This window comes from Malaclemys terrapin, chromosome 1 (genome assembly GCF_027887155.1).
Source record: "Malaclemys terrapin pileata isolate rMalTer1 chromosome 1, rMalTer1.hap1, whole genome shotgun sequence".
NCBI classification, from domain to species: domain Eukaryota; kingdom Metazoa; phylum Chordata; order Testudines; family Emydidae; genus Malaclemys; species Malaclemys terrapin.
The window spans coordinates 189,878,608-189,898,674 of record NC_071505.1 but is presented as its reverse complement, the minus strand read 5'-3'; the positions used below and the strand labels follow the sequence as shown (position 1 = coordinate 189,898,674).

General features: G+C 43.1%; 1 protein-coding gene across 4 annotated transcripts in view; it reads right to left on the bottom strand.

Moving 5' to 3' along the window:
* Positions 1 to 20,067, bottom strand: part of ITSN1 (intersectin 1) — a 209,889-nt gene that overhangs the window by 9,703 nt on the left and 180,119 nt on the right. For all 4 annotated transcript variants that reach the window (XM_054048532.1, XM_054048525.1, XM_054048540.1 and 1 more), the window contains 5 exons: positions 14,008 to 14,129; positions 12,539 to 12,645; positions 10,741 to 10,924; positions 8,929 to 9,027; positions 6,416 to 6,583 (listed from right to left, as the gene is read on the bottom strand). In XM_054048532.1, the coding sequence (XP_053904507.1) occupies positions 6,416 to 6,583; positions 8,929 to 9,027; positions 10,741 to 10,924; positions 12,539 to 12,645; positions 14,008 to 14,129 (680 nt within the window). The remainder of the gene's footprint in view (positions 1 to 6,415; positions 6,584 to 8,928; positions 9,028 to 10,740; positions 10,925 to 12,538; positions 12,646 to 14,007; positions 14,130 to 20,067) is intronic.

The window sequence follows — 20,067 nt, the reverse complement described above, 5'->3', positions numbered from 1 at the left end:
ATGTGCCTTAAGAGTGGAGCTGGGACCTTGGCCAGCTCGTAACAAGTGTGGATGCAGGCTGTAATCCAGGAAGATATTCTTTGAGATGAGACCGGGAGACCTTTCATCCGGTCTGCCCCCGGTACGAACAGCTGGTTTGACTTCCTGAATGGCTTTGTGCATGCAATGTAGAATGCTAGCACCCACCGACAGGACCGGCGGTCGCCTAGGGCACTAACATCTGGAGGGCGGCGACCGCGGCGGCTGGATCTTCGGCGGCTCCGGTCGTCGTTGGTATTTCAGGGGCGGGACCTTCCGCCGCCTCTGTCAGGGGCGGCATTTCAGGGGTGGGACCTTCCGCCGCCTCTGTTGGGGGCAGCATTTCGGGGGCGGGACCTTCTGCTGCTTAGGGCGGCAAAAAAGCTGGCGGCACTCCTGCCCGCCAAACATCCAATGAGCGTAGCCTCTGCTATTGGGTACTGTTGTGAGGCTTAGGATAAAAGATGTGTAAAAAAATATCTTGCCTAGTAAGGAATTGTGACATTACCTTAGGAAGAAAGGCTGGGTGAGGTCTTAGTTGCACCTTGTCCTTGTGGAAGATTGTGTATGGAGGATCAGAGGTAAGGGCCTTTAACTCCAACACCCTCCTAGCTCATGTGATGGCTACCAGAAAAGCTATCTTCCACGACAAATAGAGAAGGGAGCAAGTCGCCAACGGTTTGAATGGGGTCCCCATTACTCTGGAGAGTACCAGGTTAAGGTCCCATGCAGGAACAGGCTGTCTAACCTGTGGATGTAGCCGTTCCAGACCCTTAAAGAAACATCCTACCATAGGATTAGCAAATAGAGAACGCCCAGACACTCCCGGATGGAAGGCCAAGATGGCCGCAAGGTGTACCTTGATGGATGACATTGCCAGGCCTTGTTGGTGGAGGTGCAGAAGATCCTCCAGGGTGAGTGGTATAGACGCCTGGAGTGGAGGTGTCTGTTGCTGGGCACACCAGCAAGTGAACCTCTTCCACTTGGGTAGATAAGTGGCCCTGATGGATGGTTTCCTGCTGCTGAGTAGAACCTCTGAGCACAGGAGCTCCATGGGGTTTAACCATGAAGCTTCTAGCCATGAGATGGAGGGACTGGAGGTCAGGTTGGTGAAGGCAACCGTGATCCTGAGTGATCAGTATGACGGTACCTCCCATAAGGCTTTATGGGAATGTGACGTAACTGGAATATGTTTTGTGCTGCCTGTGCCATGTAACATATCTCTGTAAAGGTTATGGTCTACTATATCTATTCATCTTATTTGTACACATATATAATTTTGTACTTGAGGTTAAGCGTATTGGCTGTATACTTGTTTGATTTCTAAGTAAGCTTTGTGAGGCATTTGGTCAGCTTCTTTAGGAAGGAATGCGCCAGGTTAAGTACCCGATCAGGAAGCACTTGGGGAACAATGCATCTTGGAATGCTCCAATCCACATAAGAAGTCTTCCTGGAGAAAATACAAGATACCATGTGGACAATGGCTTCTGCCTGTAAAGGCTGAGTCATGCAGGGACATGTGACTTGCCCAGGTGACTCCTAAACTCCATCTTGGAGCTGGACCTTGCATAGGGGTGAGGAGGGGGGTCTCCACCCTTAAGAGAAAGTCTATTTAAACCCGTGGGAGACCCCTCCATTCTGTCTTCAGCTGGCTAAAGAGAGAGCTCCCCCCAGGATACCAGAAAGAAACTGGAACAAAGGACAGTGTGCAGGGGGTATGAGTGATTGCTGGACCCAGACTAAAAGGAGATTAGTCTGTAAAAGGGAGCATTCTGGAACTGGTGAGGATCTTATCTGTATTCAGTTTGATTAGACATAGATTTGTGCATTTTATTTTATTTTGCTTGGTGACTTACTTTGTTCTGTTACTACTTGGAACCACTTAAATCCTACTTTCTGTATTTAATAAAATCACTTTTTACTTATTAATTGACTCAGTATGTGTTAATACCTGGGGGAGCAAACAACTGTGCATCTCTCTCTTTCAGTGTTATAGAGGGCGAACAATTTATGAGTTTACCCTGCATAAGCTTTATACAGGGTAAAACGGATTTATTTGGGGTTAGACCCCATTGGGAGTTGGGCATCTGAGTGCTATAGACAAGCACACATCTGTGAGCTATTTTCAGGTAAACCTGCAGCTTTGGGGCAAGTAATTCAGACCCTGGGTCTGTGTTGGAGCAGACGGGAGTGTCTGGCTCAGCAAGACAGGGTGCTGGAGTCCTGAGCTGGCAGGGAAAGCAGGGGTAGAAGAAGTCTTGGCACATCAGGTGGCAGCTCCCAAGAGGGTTTCTGTGATCCAACACGTCACAATCAGATCGAGGTTGATTGGTAACATGATTAGGGTATCCACTGAAAGCTCCAGAAGCGTGGTGTACCAATGTTGACGGGGCCATGCTAGGGCCACAGAATTACCTGTGCTTTGTCTCTGTGGATCTTGAGCAGCACCTTGTGTAGGAGTGGGACCGGTGGGAAGGCATACATGAGTCGGTCTCCCCAGGGTAGCAGGAATGTGTTCTTGATTCCACCTGGGCTGTGTTTCTGGAAGAAGCAGAACATTGGGCACTTTCTGTTGCTCCGGGTGGCAGAGATCGACCTGGGGAAACCCCCACCTTTGGAAGATGGAATGAAGGCCATCCGGATGGATGGACCACTCGTGGTTGCAGAACGATCTGCTGAGGTGATCCGCTAGCTCGTTCTGCACTCCTGGGAGATAGGACGTCTCCATGTGAACGTAGTGGGCTATGCAGAACTCCCATAGCTGAAGGGCTTCCGACATAGCGGGGAGGAATGGGCTCCACCCTGCTTGTTGATGTAAAATACGTCAGTGGTGTTGTCTGTCATCACTGCTATGCACTGGCCTTGCAGCAGAGACTGGAAAGTTTGGCATGCTAATCACACTGCTCCGAGCTCCCTGAGATTGATATGGAGGGAAAGCTCATCCTGCGACCACAGGCCCTGTGTTCGGAGATCTTCCAGATGCGCCTCCCAACCCAGAGCTGACGCGTCCATTACTAGTGACAAGGAGGGCTGTGAGCTGTTGAAGGGGACACCTTCGCATACCATCTGAGGGTTGAACCACCAATGTAGGGACTCCAGTATGTGTCCTGGCACTACCGAGACCAGCCTGTCGCGTCCTGGGCGGTATACCAATGTGAGTCACGCTTGAAGGGGCCTGAGCCTTAGTCTGGCATGCTGGACCACGTAAGTGCAGACTGCCATGTGGCCAAGGAGACCCAGGCATCCCCTTGCGGTGGTGGTCGGGTACCACCTGAGGCTTTGGATAATGTCTATCATGGCTTGGAATTGGATCTCTGGCAGGAACGCCCTTGCCTGTACCGAGTCCAGCGCCGCTCCGATGAACTCTATTCTTTGGGTCAGTGATAAGGTTGACTTGTTCACGTTGAGGAGGAGTCCCAGTCTCTCAAAAGTGGATCTGATCATGCGGACCTGAGATTCCACTTGCTCTCTGGTACGCCCCCTGAGCAGCCAGTCGTCTAGGTATAGGTATACCTGCATCTGCCTCCTCCAGAGGAAGGCTGCTACGACTGAGATGCACTTGGTGAACACTTGGGGGGGGGGGGCTGTCAACAAACCGAAGGGGAGGACCGTGAACTGATAGTGTTTGTGGTCGACTACAAACTACCGAAATCGTCTGTGCACAGGCCAAATGGCTATGTGAAAGTACACGTCTTTCATGTCAGCAGCAGCATACCAGTCTTCCAGATCCAAGGATGGGATAATAGAGCTCAGGGAGACCATGCGGAACTTCAACTTTACCATGAACTGGTTGAGCACTTGCAGGTCTAAAATGGGTCTGAGACCCCCCCTTTGCATTGGGGATTAGGAAATAGGGGGAGTAGAATCCCTTGCTCCTTAGATCCCGAGGAACCTCCTCCACTGCCCCTATAGCAAGGAGTGACTGCACCTCCTGGATAAGAAGTTGCTCGTGAGAAGGGTCCCTGAAGAGGGATGGGGAAGGGGGTGGGAGGGAGGGAAGGAACAGAATGGGAGCGAATATTGCACTTCTACTGTGCAAAGAACCCAGGGGTCGATGTTATTTGGGACCAAGCACAGCAGAAGTGGGACAGATGGGCCAGAAAACGGGTAAGGATCTGGTGGAGAGTCAAGTGCGCCATCCTCAGTCGCATCTTCAAAAGGCCTGTTTAGAGCCTGATTGAGGTTTGGACTGGCCTTGGCCCTGCCCTGAAGGGGGTTTGGAAGGCTTGTGCCTGCCATTCCTGCTCCTTCGTTTACAGAAATCCTGCCTCGGCCATGGAGAATATGGGCGCTGTTGTTGTGGTTGGGGCTTGCAGTGCTTGTGTTGGGTGGCCAGCGTGTGTATTCCCAACGACTTCGTGGTCGCCCTAGAGTCTTTCAAGCTGTGCAGCACGGAGTCTGTCTGCTTGGAGAACAGCCCCGCGCCCTCAAAGGGAAGGTCCTGCAGGGTTTGCTGCACTTCCGGGGGGTAGCCCGTACGCCTGAAGCCATGAGGCCCTCCTCATGGCTATGCCTGAGGAGAGGGTACGGATGGCCGAGTCCGCAGAGTCTAGGGACGCCTGCAGTAAGGTCTGCACCACCACCTTCCCTTCCTTGAAAATGGTGGAGAATTTGGCCACAGGAGAAAGAGTCCACAGGGATCAGCTCTTTAAACTTCAACATTGAGGCCCATGAGTTGAAGTTATATTTGCTGAGGCTAGCTTGCTGGTTAGCTATCCTCAGCTGAAGGCTCCCAGTGGCATAGATCTTCCTATCAAAAAGGTCCATCTTTTTGCCTCCTTAGATTTGGAGGCCAGCCCTTGCTGTCCCTGCTGCTCTTTCTTGTTAACCGCCGACACAACCAGGGATTGGGGAGAGATCCTGCTTCTAAACCTACTATGTAAACTAAAATGGGTAACTAAAACAATTAACTAGGGAGAAACGCTAAGGAAAGTCCTTGGTGAGCAAGCGAACGCTGTTCAACGGCCGTCATGGACGGTAAGAAGGAACTGAAAGGGGGTTGGGTCAGCAGGGTCATATATTGAACGCCATGAAGGCGCCACTCTGGGGGGCTCCACAGCCGACCCGATGGGAGCTGCTAAGGGAAAACTTTCCGACAACCGTGCATGCGGCACGCGCACACCTAATTGGAAACGGTATAAGCAATCACTTGAAGAAGTTTAGTTTCAGTTTTTCCTTTTGGTAATGTGTAACTGTTAGGCCCTTTTGCACTTGTTGGCATTCTGGTGTCTCAGGGCCCACCCCACCCCATGGGGTCAGATGTTACGTAGAGTGACTCCTTCCTCAGATTAGAAACAAGCCAATCTTTAGGAAGCGATGAAGGCAAGACTGTGGGAGGGCCCAATCTCTCAGCACAAAAGGTTGGGTGCTTTCACCTTGATATTTGTCAGCAACTGGCTAGCTGGTCTTTTGGGTGTGCCAGGGCAGGACTGTGGGGCTAGGGGAGCAGAATGACACCCCTTCTTCCCTACTCTCATTTGCCATTGGGCAATAGTTCTGCTTATTAAAACTGTGACCAACTGCACCACTTTTCTTAACTTGGCCTCTGGGTCTTTCCAGTGTGATGGCAGAAAAACAACATCATGCAGCTCCCCATTTATTGCCCCTCAATGAGCTGAAATACTTCTTTTCAGTTCATAAAAGACGATTTTTCAAATTGCCAGGACTGAAAACTCAATGTGGAGTTTGAAAATCAAGCTATATTCTCTCCACCTCTTCTACCCTGACCAGGAATAGGGGTGCCACAACTAGAACTTTAAAAAAGTTACTATTTTTATAGGACCTACAAAATCAAATATTTTAGCATGACATCACTGAAGAGACTTTAGCATGACACCTGTAAAGTACCAGTTGGTGATGGACAAGACAAAGTGATTCCTCTCTGCAAAGTTTATAAATAGATCTGGTCAAAATTTTTTGAATTTTCAAAGTTTAGATTAAGTTTTATCACAAAAAAGGCTTGCTGTTTTTCAACCAGCTCGATTTATAAAGCAATAGAGAATAGTGTAGTAGTCCTTCATAATGGAAGGATGTATATACTGTATATTCAAGATAGCAGTATTACTATTGTAAAGTACTATATACATTGAAGTTACAGTTGAACAAAAATGGCAATATTTAAATCTGGCACCATTCCAAATACAGGAAACAAAAGCAATGCTTGCCAAATAGAAGAAAACAAAAATCAATAGTGAAATGGATAGTTTGCATGAATGTAAGAGATGCCCCATGGAGGGCAAAAAAAGAAAAAAAAAGAGAAGATAAGAAAGATTAAATGATGACAATATTCTTTTCATCTTTCATCAATTACATGTTCAAATCATTGTTTCGTCTTGGTTGGTGAGTAAACATGAAACATGACCATGCTATGTACTTCAATATGTGTTACAATGTTTACCTCAGACAGGCCTTCACATTGAACGTGAGCCTGAATCCATTCCAGCCTGTCTGAATTTTCCTTCTCACGCACCCCTTCATTTACTTGGGAACACAATTCTTCCGCTTTCTCCAGAGCATGCTTCAAGTGACTGTGATCCGGGTGATTTTCAGGAGTGTTTTCTATTATCTACAGGTAAGTAAAATATCTTAGTTTCTTTTGTTACTGTTGGCTGTAAATCCACCCATCATGTCAGCTCTGCATTTTATTTTATTTCTTTATTTTTTTTTTTAGAACTGGTCAAAATTTTCCAAATGTTAATGTTTTGGTTATTTTTTTCTCAAAAGTTCAAATTTCAGTGAAAAAACTGTTTTGTTTTGTTTTTGCAAAGAAATCATCCCATTTTGGCCAGTTCTATTGCTGACAAGTCTTTTAGCAAAATTTTTCATGAAGGTTGCTGGCTGGGTGCCCAACGTTGAGGGCAGCATCGCTGTCATCAGCAGCACAGAAGTGAAGGTGGCATGGTATGGAGGGGTCCTCACTTTTGGGGGGGCCATAGCGGCCTTACAAGTGGGCGACCTGGGTGATTTTCTGGGTTCATCCCCACCACCACCTCCAGCCATCCCAAAGCCACTTTAAGTCCCAAGCGCCAGTGGCCCAGAACGGAGGAGGGGGCAGGGCGTTGGGCACCCTGGCTGAGGGTTCCTACCATACTCTGGGCTCCAACTGCTGGGCCTGGCTGGGCTGGTGAGGGACGGGACTTCCTCTTACCCTGCCAGGGCCTCTTCTGGGGTCAGGTCAGACCCACCTCCAGGAACCTCCCCTGGCTGCAGGAAGCTCTGCGGCTGCTGGCTGGGAGCCCAGCTCTGAAAGCAGCACCGTCACCACCAGCAGTGCAGAAGTAAGGGTGGCAAGATATGGTATTGTCACCCTCACTTCTGCACTGCTGCTGGCTGCGGCGCTTTCTTCAGAGCTTGGTGTCCATCCAGCATCCACCGCTTTCTAGCTGCCCAGCTCTGAAGGCAGCATAGAAGTAAAGGTGGCAATACCATGAACCCCCTACAATAGCCTTGCAACCCCCCAGAACCCTCTTTTGGGTTGAGATCCCCAGTTTGAGAAATGCTGGTTTCCCCCGTTAAATCTGTATAGCATAGAGTAAAAATACACAAAAGACCAGATGTCTTGGGGGAGACACATTTTTCATGAATTTGGTAGGGCCCTAGAGCTGTATGTTCTGTTGTGAAGGAGTGGATGAGGCCCAGAAGCCGCCTGTTGGAGGCCTCAGGGTCCTGCCACACCCCATCCCAGAGAGGAGCAGATGAGAAATCCGAGCATGGTTGTGGGGAAGCAGCCAATGAGAGAGGCTGCATGGAGCAGCCTATCAGGGCCTAGCAGGGCCATATAAAAGGAACTGCAAAACAGAGCAGCAGTCAGTTGCTGCCTGGAGCTGGAGGAGAGAAGACCGTGTTCCTGGCTGGCTAAAAGAGCAGCAGGACAGCTCAGTGTGGGCAGGGACCAGAGGAGCTAAGAAGGAGCTCCTGGCTGGCTGCTGGGACTGAGTAAGGACTGAGCCCGGGGAGCACCACAGGAAGGTAGTGTCTCTAGGGAGGAAGCCCTGGGGGTATGGCTCAATCCAGGGCTGGGACTATTTAAAGACTGAGCCCGGGGAGGGCTAGAGAGACACCAATCGAGAGGTCCTGAGACAGGCCCCTGGGTGCACTGTATACCCCAGAAGGGGGCTGTTCTAATTCACATACAGACAGTGAGAGAGACTCGGCCGGAGGGCTGAATCACTGAAAAGCCACCTGAGAACCCACCGACAGGGGTCACCAGAACTGAAAGACTGCAGACACACCTGACCAGAAGGGGGTGCTCATGAGAGGTGGGTGCCACCCCATTACATCTGGTCATATACAGAGGAGGATCAGGGCTGATGCAGAAATCTGACTTTTCAGACCAAATTCAGGCCTGGTATAATGTCTCTCTCCTAGATAAGTCTTGGGCCAAATTCAGTAGTAATGGTAATGGTGATGTGAGTTAGACATCAGATGAAAGTTGGACAGAAAATGGATGTAAGTTGTAAAGTAATGTAACTTGCACAAATTTGGCTTCAATGGCTGTGCAAAATGAATAACTGACAAGCCCAGGGGGAAGGGGGGGGGAGGCATGTACAGCAGGAAAAGCAGCTAGCAGGAGAGTGTAAGACAACTCAGTCGCTCCCCACTCCTTTACTGTATACCCACCACCCAGCTTTTGCTGCTAAACCCTCCCATTCCCTGGCATATAAATTACTCTCCTCCATCCATTATGCCAGTGTAAATACAGAATAACTCCACTGCAGTCAGTCGAGTTACTCATGATTTATCCCAGTGTAATTGAAATACAAATTTGGCCCATATTCCCCATCATACCAGACGTGTCTAGCCTCTTGAGAATAGCAAGACTGGACATACATAGGGAAACTTAACTACAAATAAGCTACAAGCCAAGGGGCACTCTAAATACATTCCAGTATGTTTTCCAAAAAAACGTACATTTTTAATTATTAGCGGGTATCTTGTTACCCTTTGCATCGGCTTTAGCAGAAAACTTGACAGTGGCATTCCTTTACAGCGAGGATCCATTGCTAACCTCTGAAATATGAAAGGTAAGATGTTGTTAACCAGCTTGTTTATGACAGTGGAAGACAAATTCCTGAAAAAAGGTAAAAGATAAAATGGTAAGTCAATAAATGCATCACATAAACCTGTTCTCAGTCAGAACAAGAAGTATGACAAACAAATTCAGAGCAATAGAATTTCTCATATTTTTACAAAATAGGGTAGAGTATGTCAGAGATGAGAGCAGCTTTATGATCCCTAGAGATATCTATATTCTCGGACTGTATAAACATTCTGATTGAAGTAAGCTTCCTTATTATGGGACAGGGCTTATGAATGAGGACCTTATTTATTAATGGGTTTGAATGGAAGTCATTACAACATTATCTCCCATGTCGTCATGTTGACTATAAAAAGACATTTCCAGTATTTCTTTCTTCAAAAGAAAAAAGTGACATATACACTGGAAATTATGTAGATTGCCTCCAAATGTAACCTGGAGAAGTTTGACAGTTCAGTGAATAAAGCAGATTTAACAACATTTTTCACAGATATTATATATTGAAAAGATTTACTAGATAATAAAGTTCATGCCCCCTGCCAAAGCACCCTTGTCCCCTACAGAACATTTTCTAGTGCTTTGCCAATTCCCTTTTTAAAAGACTCAAGCAATGGGGCTTTCACCTTTTCCCTCAGCAGACGACTGCACAGCCCAATACATTGCACTGTCAGGACATTTCCCCTGGTATTTAATCTATATTTCCTCTTTTTTTAATGTAACTTCATTACTCTTAGTCAGATCCCCAGGTATCACACTGAATAATAATTCATCATGCAGTACTTGGAGTTTCACTCTCCAAATATTTATAGTCTGTGGCCTGGTCTACACTAAAAAGTTAGGTCAACCCAGCTACATCGCTCAGGGATGTGAAAAATCCCCCCCTTCCCCTCCCCACCTCCCCCCAAGTGACATAGTTAAGCCAACCTAAGTCCTTGTGTAGAAAGCGCTAGCTACCGCCTCTTGGAGAGGTGGATTACCTGCAGCACTCAGGCTGTGCCACTGTAGCGTTTCAAGTGTAGACAAGCCCTTATTACATTCTTCTTTCCGCTATCTCTTAGCCATCTATTTATATACATTTCCTGACAGTGAATTCCTTAAGCTGTAGAATACTCTTCCAAGGAAGTGGTGGAAGCCCCATCTCTCTTGACATTTAAAAATAAACTGGACTAATCACTAGAAAAGTTCAAGTGGGAACAATCCTACCTTACCAGGGAGATGGGCTGGATGTCCCACTGTAATAAGCCTTTTCTACATCAGAGGCAGCATGGTCTGATGGACAGGACACTAGACAGAACCAAGAGGCCAGAGTTCTGCCTCTGAGCTGCTGTGTGACCTTGAGCGAAACACTATTTTTCTTTGCCTTTTCTTCTCCTCCCACCCTTTGTCCATCTTGCCCATTCATGGCTGTGACAGTTTCTTACTATGTATTTCTACAGCACCTAGCACATTGGGGCCTTGATTTTAGCAGGGCCTCTTGGTGCTACTGTAATACTACTGCCACTTTAATAGTTAATAATAATAAAAACTTCATCTTCTATGATGTTCTGACCAAATCTTGTTCCTCAGTGAACATTTGGGCCTAAAGATTCTTCACTTGTCCACAGCATAGCACTGTTTTGTAATCAGCAAAACGATTAGATGCAGTTCAGAGGTAAGAAATTCACAATGGTTATTTTGTCTCTTACTTTAACAAACTCCTTGAACTCTGGCACTTCATCTGTTTTCTGCTGGATTAATGCTGCCCCATTGAGCTGGCAGCTACAGAACCGGATGTAAGGTTGCATGTGTGGTAGCTGTGCGGTCAGTATGTCGCCAATCATTTTCACTGGCATCCTCTCCCCAGACATCTTTTTACGAACACGCAGTGCTCTAGACACAAAGCAAAAGATGCTAGGCATGTTTTGTGTGTAACTGGACCATTAATGGATCGTCACTGACCCCTGAAATAAACTAGCTGATAGTTCATATACTATCATAGAGGACTCTCAACCACCAGTCTGGTTTCCTTCTTGTGGTCACCAAACTGCTGTTCAAAATTAACTTGAGGTAAATCCAGTTGAGAATTAATATTAAAAAAAAAAAAATGCAATTTCCTTGTTTTGCTAACCTACCACGAGACACCACCCTCTAAAACATACAGTTCTGTTCAAAGCATTTTCTTCCCTTCATCACATGAGCCAAAATGCTGAAAAGTGGTACAGTTTAATGCCTGAAAGAAATCACACACAAAGCCAGATCCTCCACGGGTGTGAACTGGCAGACAGCCGCTGACGTCAAAGGAGCTAAGCTGATTTACGCTAGCTAAGAATTTGACCCCAAATGGCTTAAATATTAAATAAAGACCACTATTTTAAATGACCTGGACAACAATATTTTAGCATCTTAGAGGTGTATCAAAAAGGAAACATATTCAGAAGGAGAAAGTCGGGCATAATATCAGTGAATCTAAAGTTTGTATCAACCATATAGAAGGTGGGCTAGTTGAATTTGGGATATATGTCTTTGCATCCAAAGGCCTCTTCTGAGACTGAGTTTATATACTGTCATTTTAATATTTATCTGGACTAAACTTTAGACCACGTACAGTATATGGAGTATGTATACAAGAAGCAATGCAAGTTGCTTCAGACAACATAGAAATAGTGCACATTAACTGGATTTAGATTGATTTCCACTTTGTCACTTAGGAGGAGAGTAATGTAAATATACTAGCATTATATTATACTGCATTCAAAACAAACTCATCATCCTGAAGTGAATAGTCGCCAAGAGATCCTGAAGGAAAACCCTTCACTGAGAAGTCCTGCGGGAGTGACTTTGATGACAGCATGTTGTTTTGAGTCTTGCAGAATTGGACCATAACCACCCACTACCATCAGCAAACACTGAGCAGTGGACCAAGTGAGAAATAAGAAGGATGTTAGATTTAAATGAAATTGCCATTTTGTATTGCCAAAATTTACATGAGTATTTATGAATCTCAACAAGGGTGAAATGTGACCAGGTGTACCAGGAAACGCAGATTTTCTTGATGAAAATAGTTGATGTCCCGATTCTGCAAAGCAGTTAAGCATGTGCTTAAGTCTATCACTTAAGCATGTGCTTAAAGTAAAGTATAAGCTTAGGCGTTTGCTGAATTGGAGCCTGAAGCTGAAAATCTCCCTTTGTGGGCTAAAATGAATTCTTTTTCACAAAATTTGCTCCAGGGAACTGTTTCCTCTTTTGCACAGAACTTTTATCATTTTCACAACAAAACAGATTTATTTATTTAGGCAGTAAAATGACACTTTTCAACCTATGAATATGCACAAACTACTTGATTTTCTCAAAAAGGAATTCAAAGCCATAATATTATATTATATTCTTTGCAACCTGCTGCTGTTTTCACTGGTAGCAAATACGATTTTCACACAGTTAAATAATTAGGAGGGGATGGGAAAGGTCAATTATTTTATTGTTGATAAATATAGAAAAGCAACTTACTTCAGTAGTTTTATATTGCACATAATCAGCTCCTTCCAATTAACAAAAATCATAGCGACCTCTTTTTCTGTTAGCAGCTCAGACTCCATCAGTGGTTTCTGGAAGATCTACAGATGCAGAAAATGAAGCAATTTAGAAAGTGTACTGTTAAATCAATTCAAAGTGACAAAGCTTCTTGTTCATAATCTCCATGTAGAGGTCTGCGTACTTAATAATAATACAACATTTAATTTTCATTAGAACAGATTTTAAACATACTGTCGGCCTTAGAGCTCCGTAATGTTTCCAGATAAGATATTCGAGAACAGTGTATCACTTTACAAGGCATAATCTAAACTTGCATCAGTGATGTTAATTACAAGATGGCTTATTTCTGTTTTAACCTTGGGCATTTCCTTATACTAGTGGTCCCTTGCAAAATATCTCAGTAATAAATTACACAGAAGTCTACTTTGGCCTCTACTCTACAGACGCCTGATTTATTACTGATTAGAGCTGGAAATTTTTTTTCCTGGCAAATAGAAAATTCACCAAAAAAATCATTTTGGGGAGTACCAAAACTATTCATGAATTTGTACTGAATTCAGCAAATAGTTTCAGCCAAAAGAAAAAAAAACTAAAAAAAAACCATAAATATAAAAACATTTTAATTTCATTGCAAAATGAAATGTCTATTTGAATCAACCTGAATGAAATTATTTCAGTTTTTCATTTTGGCAAGAAAAATTAACTGATTTTTTTCCCCAGTTTTTTTGCTGCAGTCACAGAACTGAATAAATAATTATTCAGTGATTTATTTTATTTAGCTAACCACATATCAGGTTTGCATATCTTGACCATTTTGGCAAAGAAGGACTCTCCCTCAGTTAAGAGGCTCACCTTAGATGTCTATCTGGCTTCCATTTTCCCTGCATGAAAGATGCACATAATAACTATTAAGAAACTGAATTTAGGCACAGAAAAGCAGATAAGTGCCACTGTGGCTGTAGAATCTCTGCGCAATGAGTTAAACCTCTAAGTCTTAAGAGAATATACATGAGAAATAAACTTTTAGAATCAGGAGTGAAAAGACTGTACTAAAACAGAAAGTTTAAATGATGATGTCTCAATGCTGGTAATAAGAGACTCACATGCTCATGAATACTAAAAGCTCAAGTCAGATTATTCCTACCAAGTCAGACATGGCAGGAATTTTCAAACAAAAAACGACAACTTTGTATGATTAAGTTACTAGTCACTATTTTTTAAAAACGGGGGGACTACAGTTAGGCTCCCAAATCCATGTTTAGGCATCTAAATAAGTGACCCACTCTTCAAATGTGCTGAGCAACCAACAGTTCCCACTCAGGCGAGTATGAGGTGCTGTGTGGTCAGCACTTTTGAAAATCAAGCCACTGTTTCTGTGCCTAAATGTGGATTTAGGAGCTTACTTTTCAGCTCTCCCTTTTGCAAACCTTGACCATTCTTACCTCTGTGACTAACTGCAGGTCATTTACATAGTTCTCTTCTGTTACGATCAGTTCGTGGATGTATCCCTGCCTTTTCCTTTCAGTAGGCGTCAACATGTCCAGGAGGTGTAAGTCAGCACACCCTGGAAAATACAAAGGAGACCGAGAATTTAGTGAGGGCTATTTGGAAATAGATTAAAACTGTGATATTTCAGCTAATGCTTCATTAACAATAACAGCCACCTGTTCATTCAATTTATCATTCTCTCAACACGTAACAGCACAAAATTGAAAATATTTCGTCTTTATTTACTTGAAAAATCAAAAGGCTTGAGTTGCCTCTAAAGCAAGGCTCAATAAAAAAAAAAAAAATCACAGTCCTACTATTTATTTGTTCATCAACTCCACTGTCTTGAACCTAACAATTAATAAAACAAATGAATGAAAGCCTGGCTAAAACAAAAGCCTGCAGTCTGAGGATGACTGAACTAAAGCTTTGGTGAGCATTAAAAGAGCAGATTTAAAGGACAGGGAGGCTAGAGCATCCAGGTGGATCTTAACTGCTGTGATAGGGAATATAATAAATACAATAGCGGTGAGAAGTATTCTCTCAAATAGCCATACACTGCAAGAGTCAACCCTCAGAGTTGGTACCATTGAGAAGAGGCTCCATTTTAGGCTATGTCTACACTAGAGAGCTTACAGTGGCACAGCTGTACCCCTGCAGCTGCCTGCTGTAAGGTCTTCCATTCAGCCACGCTATGCCAGTGGGAGAGAGCTTTCCCATCGGCATAATTAAACCACCCCCAATAAGCAACGGTAGCTATGTCAGCAAGAGAGCGTCTCCCGCCAACATAGCATTGTCCACACTGGCACTTCTGTCAGTGTAACTTATGTCAGTCAGGGGGGTGCTTTTTTCACACCCCTGACCGACAAAAGTTTTACCAACAAAAGTGGCAGCGCAGACAAAGCCTTACTCTGTTATTCTTTTCAAAGTGGACATTCTATCCAGTAGGGTTCTATTTTCTTTTCTTTTCTTCACTTTTCTTTTCAAAACTGACTATCAAAGTCTTTAGGGATCAGATCCAAAGTCTACTGAGGTCAGTGTGTATGGGTGTGTGGGGGGGGTGCCTTTCCATTTATAATAGAATACAAATGAACTACATTTAAAAACAAAAAATTGAAACATTCTAGGCCACAAATGTCAAAATGGAAGGTTTCAATGTATTAAAATGCTTGGGTTTGATTTATCAAAATTGTCCTGTTCCCATGGAAAGTTTTGATTTTGACAAAATGGCATTTTCTGACAGAAGAACTTGTTATTGCAAAATTTTTCATGGAGTTTAGAGTGATCAAGGCTTTTTATTTATTTATTTGTTCACCAGCATCATCAATGATACCAACATACTTAGATCAGACTTTGAGGAGAGTATTATTTTAGGTAAGGTGTTCTCATATTTTTCATAGTGTGAACCACATCTCCTCCTATTCTCAATCACATCACTTCCTTGTGGCAACTATAGAAATTGCTTCCATGTAAACTTAATACTAAGAGTATTTACTATATTTTTAGCTTTTTAAATGCAATTTAGTAGGTGGAAACAAGGAAAATTCAGCCCCCCGTCACCAGCCAGGTTTCTATGGATCACTATTAAGTAGTCCATGAATTACAGTTTGGGAACCTCTGCTTTAGCCAACTCGTGCTCCCTCTGTTGGCTGATTAGCAGCAGAGCACACTCATGGGTTCTACATAAACAGTTTTAAAAATATTTACTGGAGTGCTAGATTTGAAAAAGAAAAATTAGATATGAACAGTCAAGGGGGCATCCTGTAGGACTGTAGTAACTTTAAAGTAGATCATTTTGGGGGCCTAAACACATTGAAAATGGTCCTTTAAGATATTGCATATTGTAGTTCTTTACATGAGATTCTTTAAACTTTAAACCTGATAAAATGAGAAGGTAACATTGAGAATAATCAATGAACTCACGCACTGGCCTAGTGAAAAATATTAGAAACTCTTGGAGTTGTTCAAAAACCAAAAGCTTCAATCCTGCTTTATAAATGGCTGCTTTCAGAGCAATTTTCCAGTACATACAGTACAACACAGGTCTAGTAACCAGTTTAGTTTTCTTACTGAGTTACCAGCCTCAGCAAATACAAACATCGTACCAAAGTGTTTTGTTTAGTTTTTTTAAGACTGGAGAGATTTTCTCTTCAAATATGCTGATAACCTTGGTTTGAAGTGTTATCCCAACCACTAAAGTTTTATATGAAACATTTAAAATCTCAAAAAGAAACATTTTTTCAAATAGCTTGACAGATTGCCAATGGGAACTTTAAATAGGTCACTTTGAACTTCAACAATTAGTCTCCTTTTGAACATTTAATATTAGGGGGGAAAACCTGATTTCAATTAGAGCAGAATAAGTGGAAAAGACTTTTCCAATAGAGAGATTTTTTTTAGGTGCAAAAAGATTAGGAACTTTCTCCTCTTGACATAAAAAACAAACAGTGTTTGGGTTCCTTTTCAAACTAAAATGTGAGATGAAAGGGCTATAACTAGTTGTTTTTTTAAATAAAAGTCTAAATTCCACTTGCAGCTGTAATATTATTATGAATTCAACCAACTAAAAGAGATCCTTCCTTGGGGGGCCATAAACTACCTTGGATAAGCAGGTGCTGACAAATGGAAAGCATCTATCTCAAAAACCCTAATTCAGCAAGGAACTGAAGCAGGTCCCTAACTTTAAGCATGAGTAGTCACCAGGGCAGCTACTCATGCTTAAGTCAGTCCGATATCTAAACGCCTTGTTGAAATGAGAATAAAGTGTGTTGCTGAGCTCCTTCTCTGCACTCCTTGAAATGTTCCTGATTTTTAAAAAAAGAGACTTTATCATATGGAAGAGACACTGTGGAACAGTCCTTTTAAATAAACTTGAAGTTCATTCGAACAACTTGAAGGTATAAGACAATAATTGTATCAGGAGTTAAATAAACAGACTGAAGGCATAGATCTCCCCAGGAAAGAGAGATGGTTATCATCTAGTTAACAAGAAACACCCTTGGGCTATTACTCTTTTATTCTGAAACTTGAAATTAAATATTCACAATGTAAATTAAAGAGAGTCCTCCCTCACCCCCCAATGGCTGCCATTGCAGTATGTTATTGCTATTATTTGTATTACAGGAACTTCCAGAGGCACCAATCATGATCATTGTGCTGGGTGCTCACAAAAATAAGGGAACAGTCCCTGCCCTGATGAACTTACAGGTCCTGGACAAAAGCCCATCAATTACAATGGGCTCTAGGATCAGGCCCTAAATACGGACAGAACAGTAAATTGTTAAAAATAATAGTTAGAAACATTTTATCCCTTTCTTTCCATTCATTCTCACCATCGCTACCCCTTCCCTTCCATACAGAACCTTAGCAAGGCTCTTCTCAAACGACAGTATATCTTTTATTTCAGATCATAATTTGGAGGAAGAGGCTAGGATCCTCCGACTGTAAAGTAATTATGAATCATGTTGGCTTATGGAGAAGGAAGGGTTTTAGGGGAACAGAGACAAAGAGAAAAGGTCTGATCCTGGTGCCACTAAAGTCTATGGCAAGTGGGGTTCATTAGGGTTTTTCTTTTAAGCAACTAGTGGAGCAAAGGGTTTACAATTGCCAATTAAAAGAGAGGCATCTGCATATTCACAATATTTAATAAGAAATAATCATACCATTATGCAAATCCCTGCACTCTGATTGGTTAATGAGTATCAGCCAATGCACAGATATTCAGACACACTGTATAGCTGAGAAAGAAACAGAGGATTAGGTAAACTGGACGCCTGGAATGAGAGTGTGCAAATATTCCTCTGGAAAGCCTTTCTTTGGTCTCCTGTGACAGCAGGGCCCTCTGACTTGGGGGATTCTAGAATTGTAAAGATTTATTTTCCAAAATGAAAGTTCGTGCCCCCTTTCTGTGCAAAGGCAGCCTTGAAAACAAAAATGGATATAAACCAATCACTAGAGATGAATGGAACTATTCCACACATGCACACCCTTTTAATGCAAAGTGAGTCAGTTATGTTTGGGATGTATCCCCAACATGGCCAGATCGAACCACAATCTTTACGTCAGCACAGTATAGTGGTGAAATCACGACGGATTCCTGTTCACTATGTCTCAAGGAGGTGGATACAGTACAAAATTATTTCACAGGCTTGCCCAAAAATGCTAAGGCTTTGCATAATTGGGGGAAAATAATTATATCTCAATACTTATACAGCATCTGTGCACTCTGATTGGCTAAGACAATCCCATTTTGCCTCTTTCTTACATCTGAAGTTAGCCAGTAAGCTCAGAAGAAAGAATGGCCCTACTGGGTCAAACCAAAGGTCCATCTAGTCCAGTATCCTCTCTTCCAACAGTGACCAGTGCCAGGTGCCCCAGAGAGCATGAACAGAACAGGCAATCATCAACTGATCCATCCTGTCGTCCATTCCCAGCTTCTGGCAAACAGAAGCTAGGGACACCATCCCTGCTGTACCATCAACTTAATACAAACAGCTGGTACTGTGCATCCTCCACTAGAAGGCAATATCAAAAAGGGTTGTAGACTCCAGTGATCAAATAGGTCTTCTCCAGCTCTAACTTCTATGACCCTATGTTGTCCGTTAAAGAACGTTTTTATAGGCCTGTAAACAAACAAAAAAGACCGATTGCCTAACTACAGTCAACGTATTGTAGAAATAAAATTTAGAGCTCCATTTAAAACAAATATTCTTTAACCCTTCTGCACAGAGAATCCTCAGGAAGACTGTAAAATGATGGTGGTGATGATAGTAGTGGTAGAGTAAATTGGCTGACAGCATTTTAGCCACCATGTCATCAGACCAGCTTATCTGAACTCTGGTAGCCAGATGGCACTAGCCCTCCCACAAGTGCGACAAAAGGAAATCTGAAGAACATCTTTGTTCTCACCTTTTTATCTGATATTCACCAGGACTACAGAAGCATGATTTGGACAATTCCAATGGATTTAAGGAGGGAGGCCACCTACTGACAGACAGAAGGGGTGCAAAATTCCATGATGCTTTTGTCTACCCCTCATTTTTTCCTTGTCATTCTGCTTCATTAAACAAGGCCTAAATCTTCCTTTATGGACATTTTTAACACTTTTGGAAGGTTTAATCAAGCAGCCACAGCTGAATGAGCAATGGTACTCTCCTCTAGAGAGGAACAGGCCAAATAGCTGTGTTCCAGCGAAGAATATTGCTCAGTATCATTACTTGATATACCTTTCATTTATAAAGTACTGAAAGCATACAAGACACGGTCCATGCCTTGAGGAGCTTGCATAGGGTATATGCTTTCTTAACTGGCCACACACATCCATCTACTGGTAGAACATGGACCGCTCTCAAAAATAGTTGAAATTTTGCATTAGGGGAAAAAAGATCTGGGAGCAATAGGTTTAAAGGGCCAGCCTGCAAAATAAGCCTGCATGGGCTAATCTCTTTCTGCCAGAACAAGTCACAATCATATGCCTCCTTCACTTGCTCACATCCAATGCTTGAGAGGTGGTAGAGTCTTATTGATACAGATTTTTCACAACAGTCACATTAATTTGTTAAAATTCTGATGTGTAAATGAGAGTCCGAGACTGGCCTTATGAAACTCAGCAGCACACATTTCTACTACATCACTGTCAACCCTCAATCTGCAGCTACAAAGGCCTTCCTGAATGTTTTGTGGTTTTTTACACTATCTTACTGGGGAAGAAAGGAACACTTCCTTCAATCTTGTAACAAGGAGTTGAAGGGTAAAGGCTGGTTAGGCACTCAAGGGGGAACAGGAAACCTACTAAAACTTTTCAAAAATATAACTAAATTATTTCTCCCCAAAATTTGTCATGGGAAGAATAAAATCCCATGTGCACCTAAAAATATGAATTGGCAGATTTCCATTGACTTCTGGCCATTATTTAGAGCATTCAGGCCTCTATAAATCATATCACTGATCCAGGACCAAATATTGTCCATCATGGGCCTCTGACCAATGTATGCTAATGACAAGGAATTACGGGG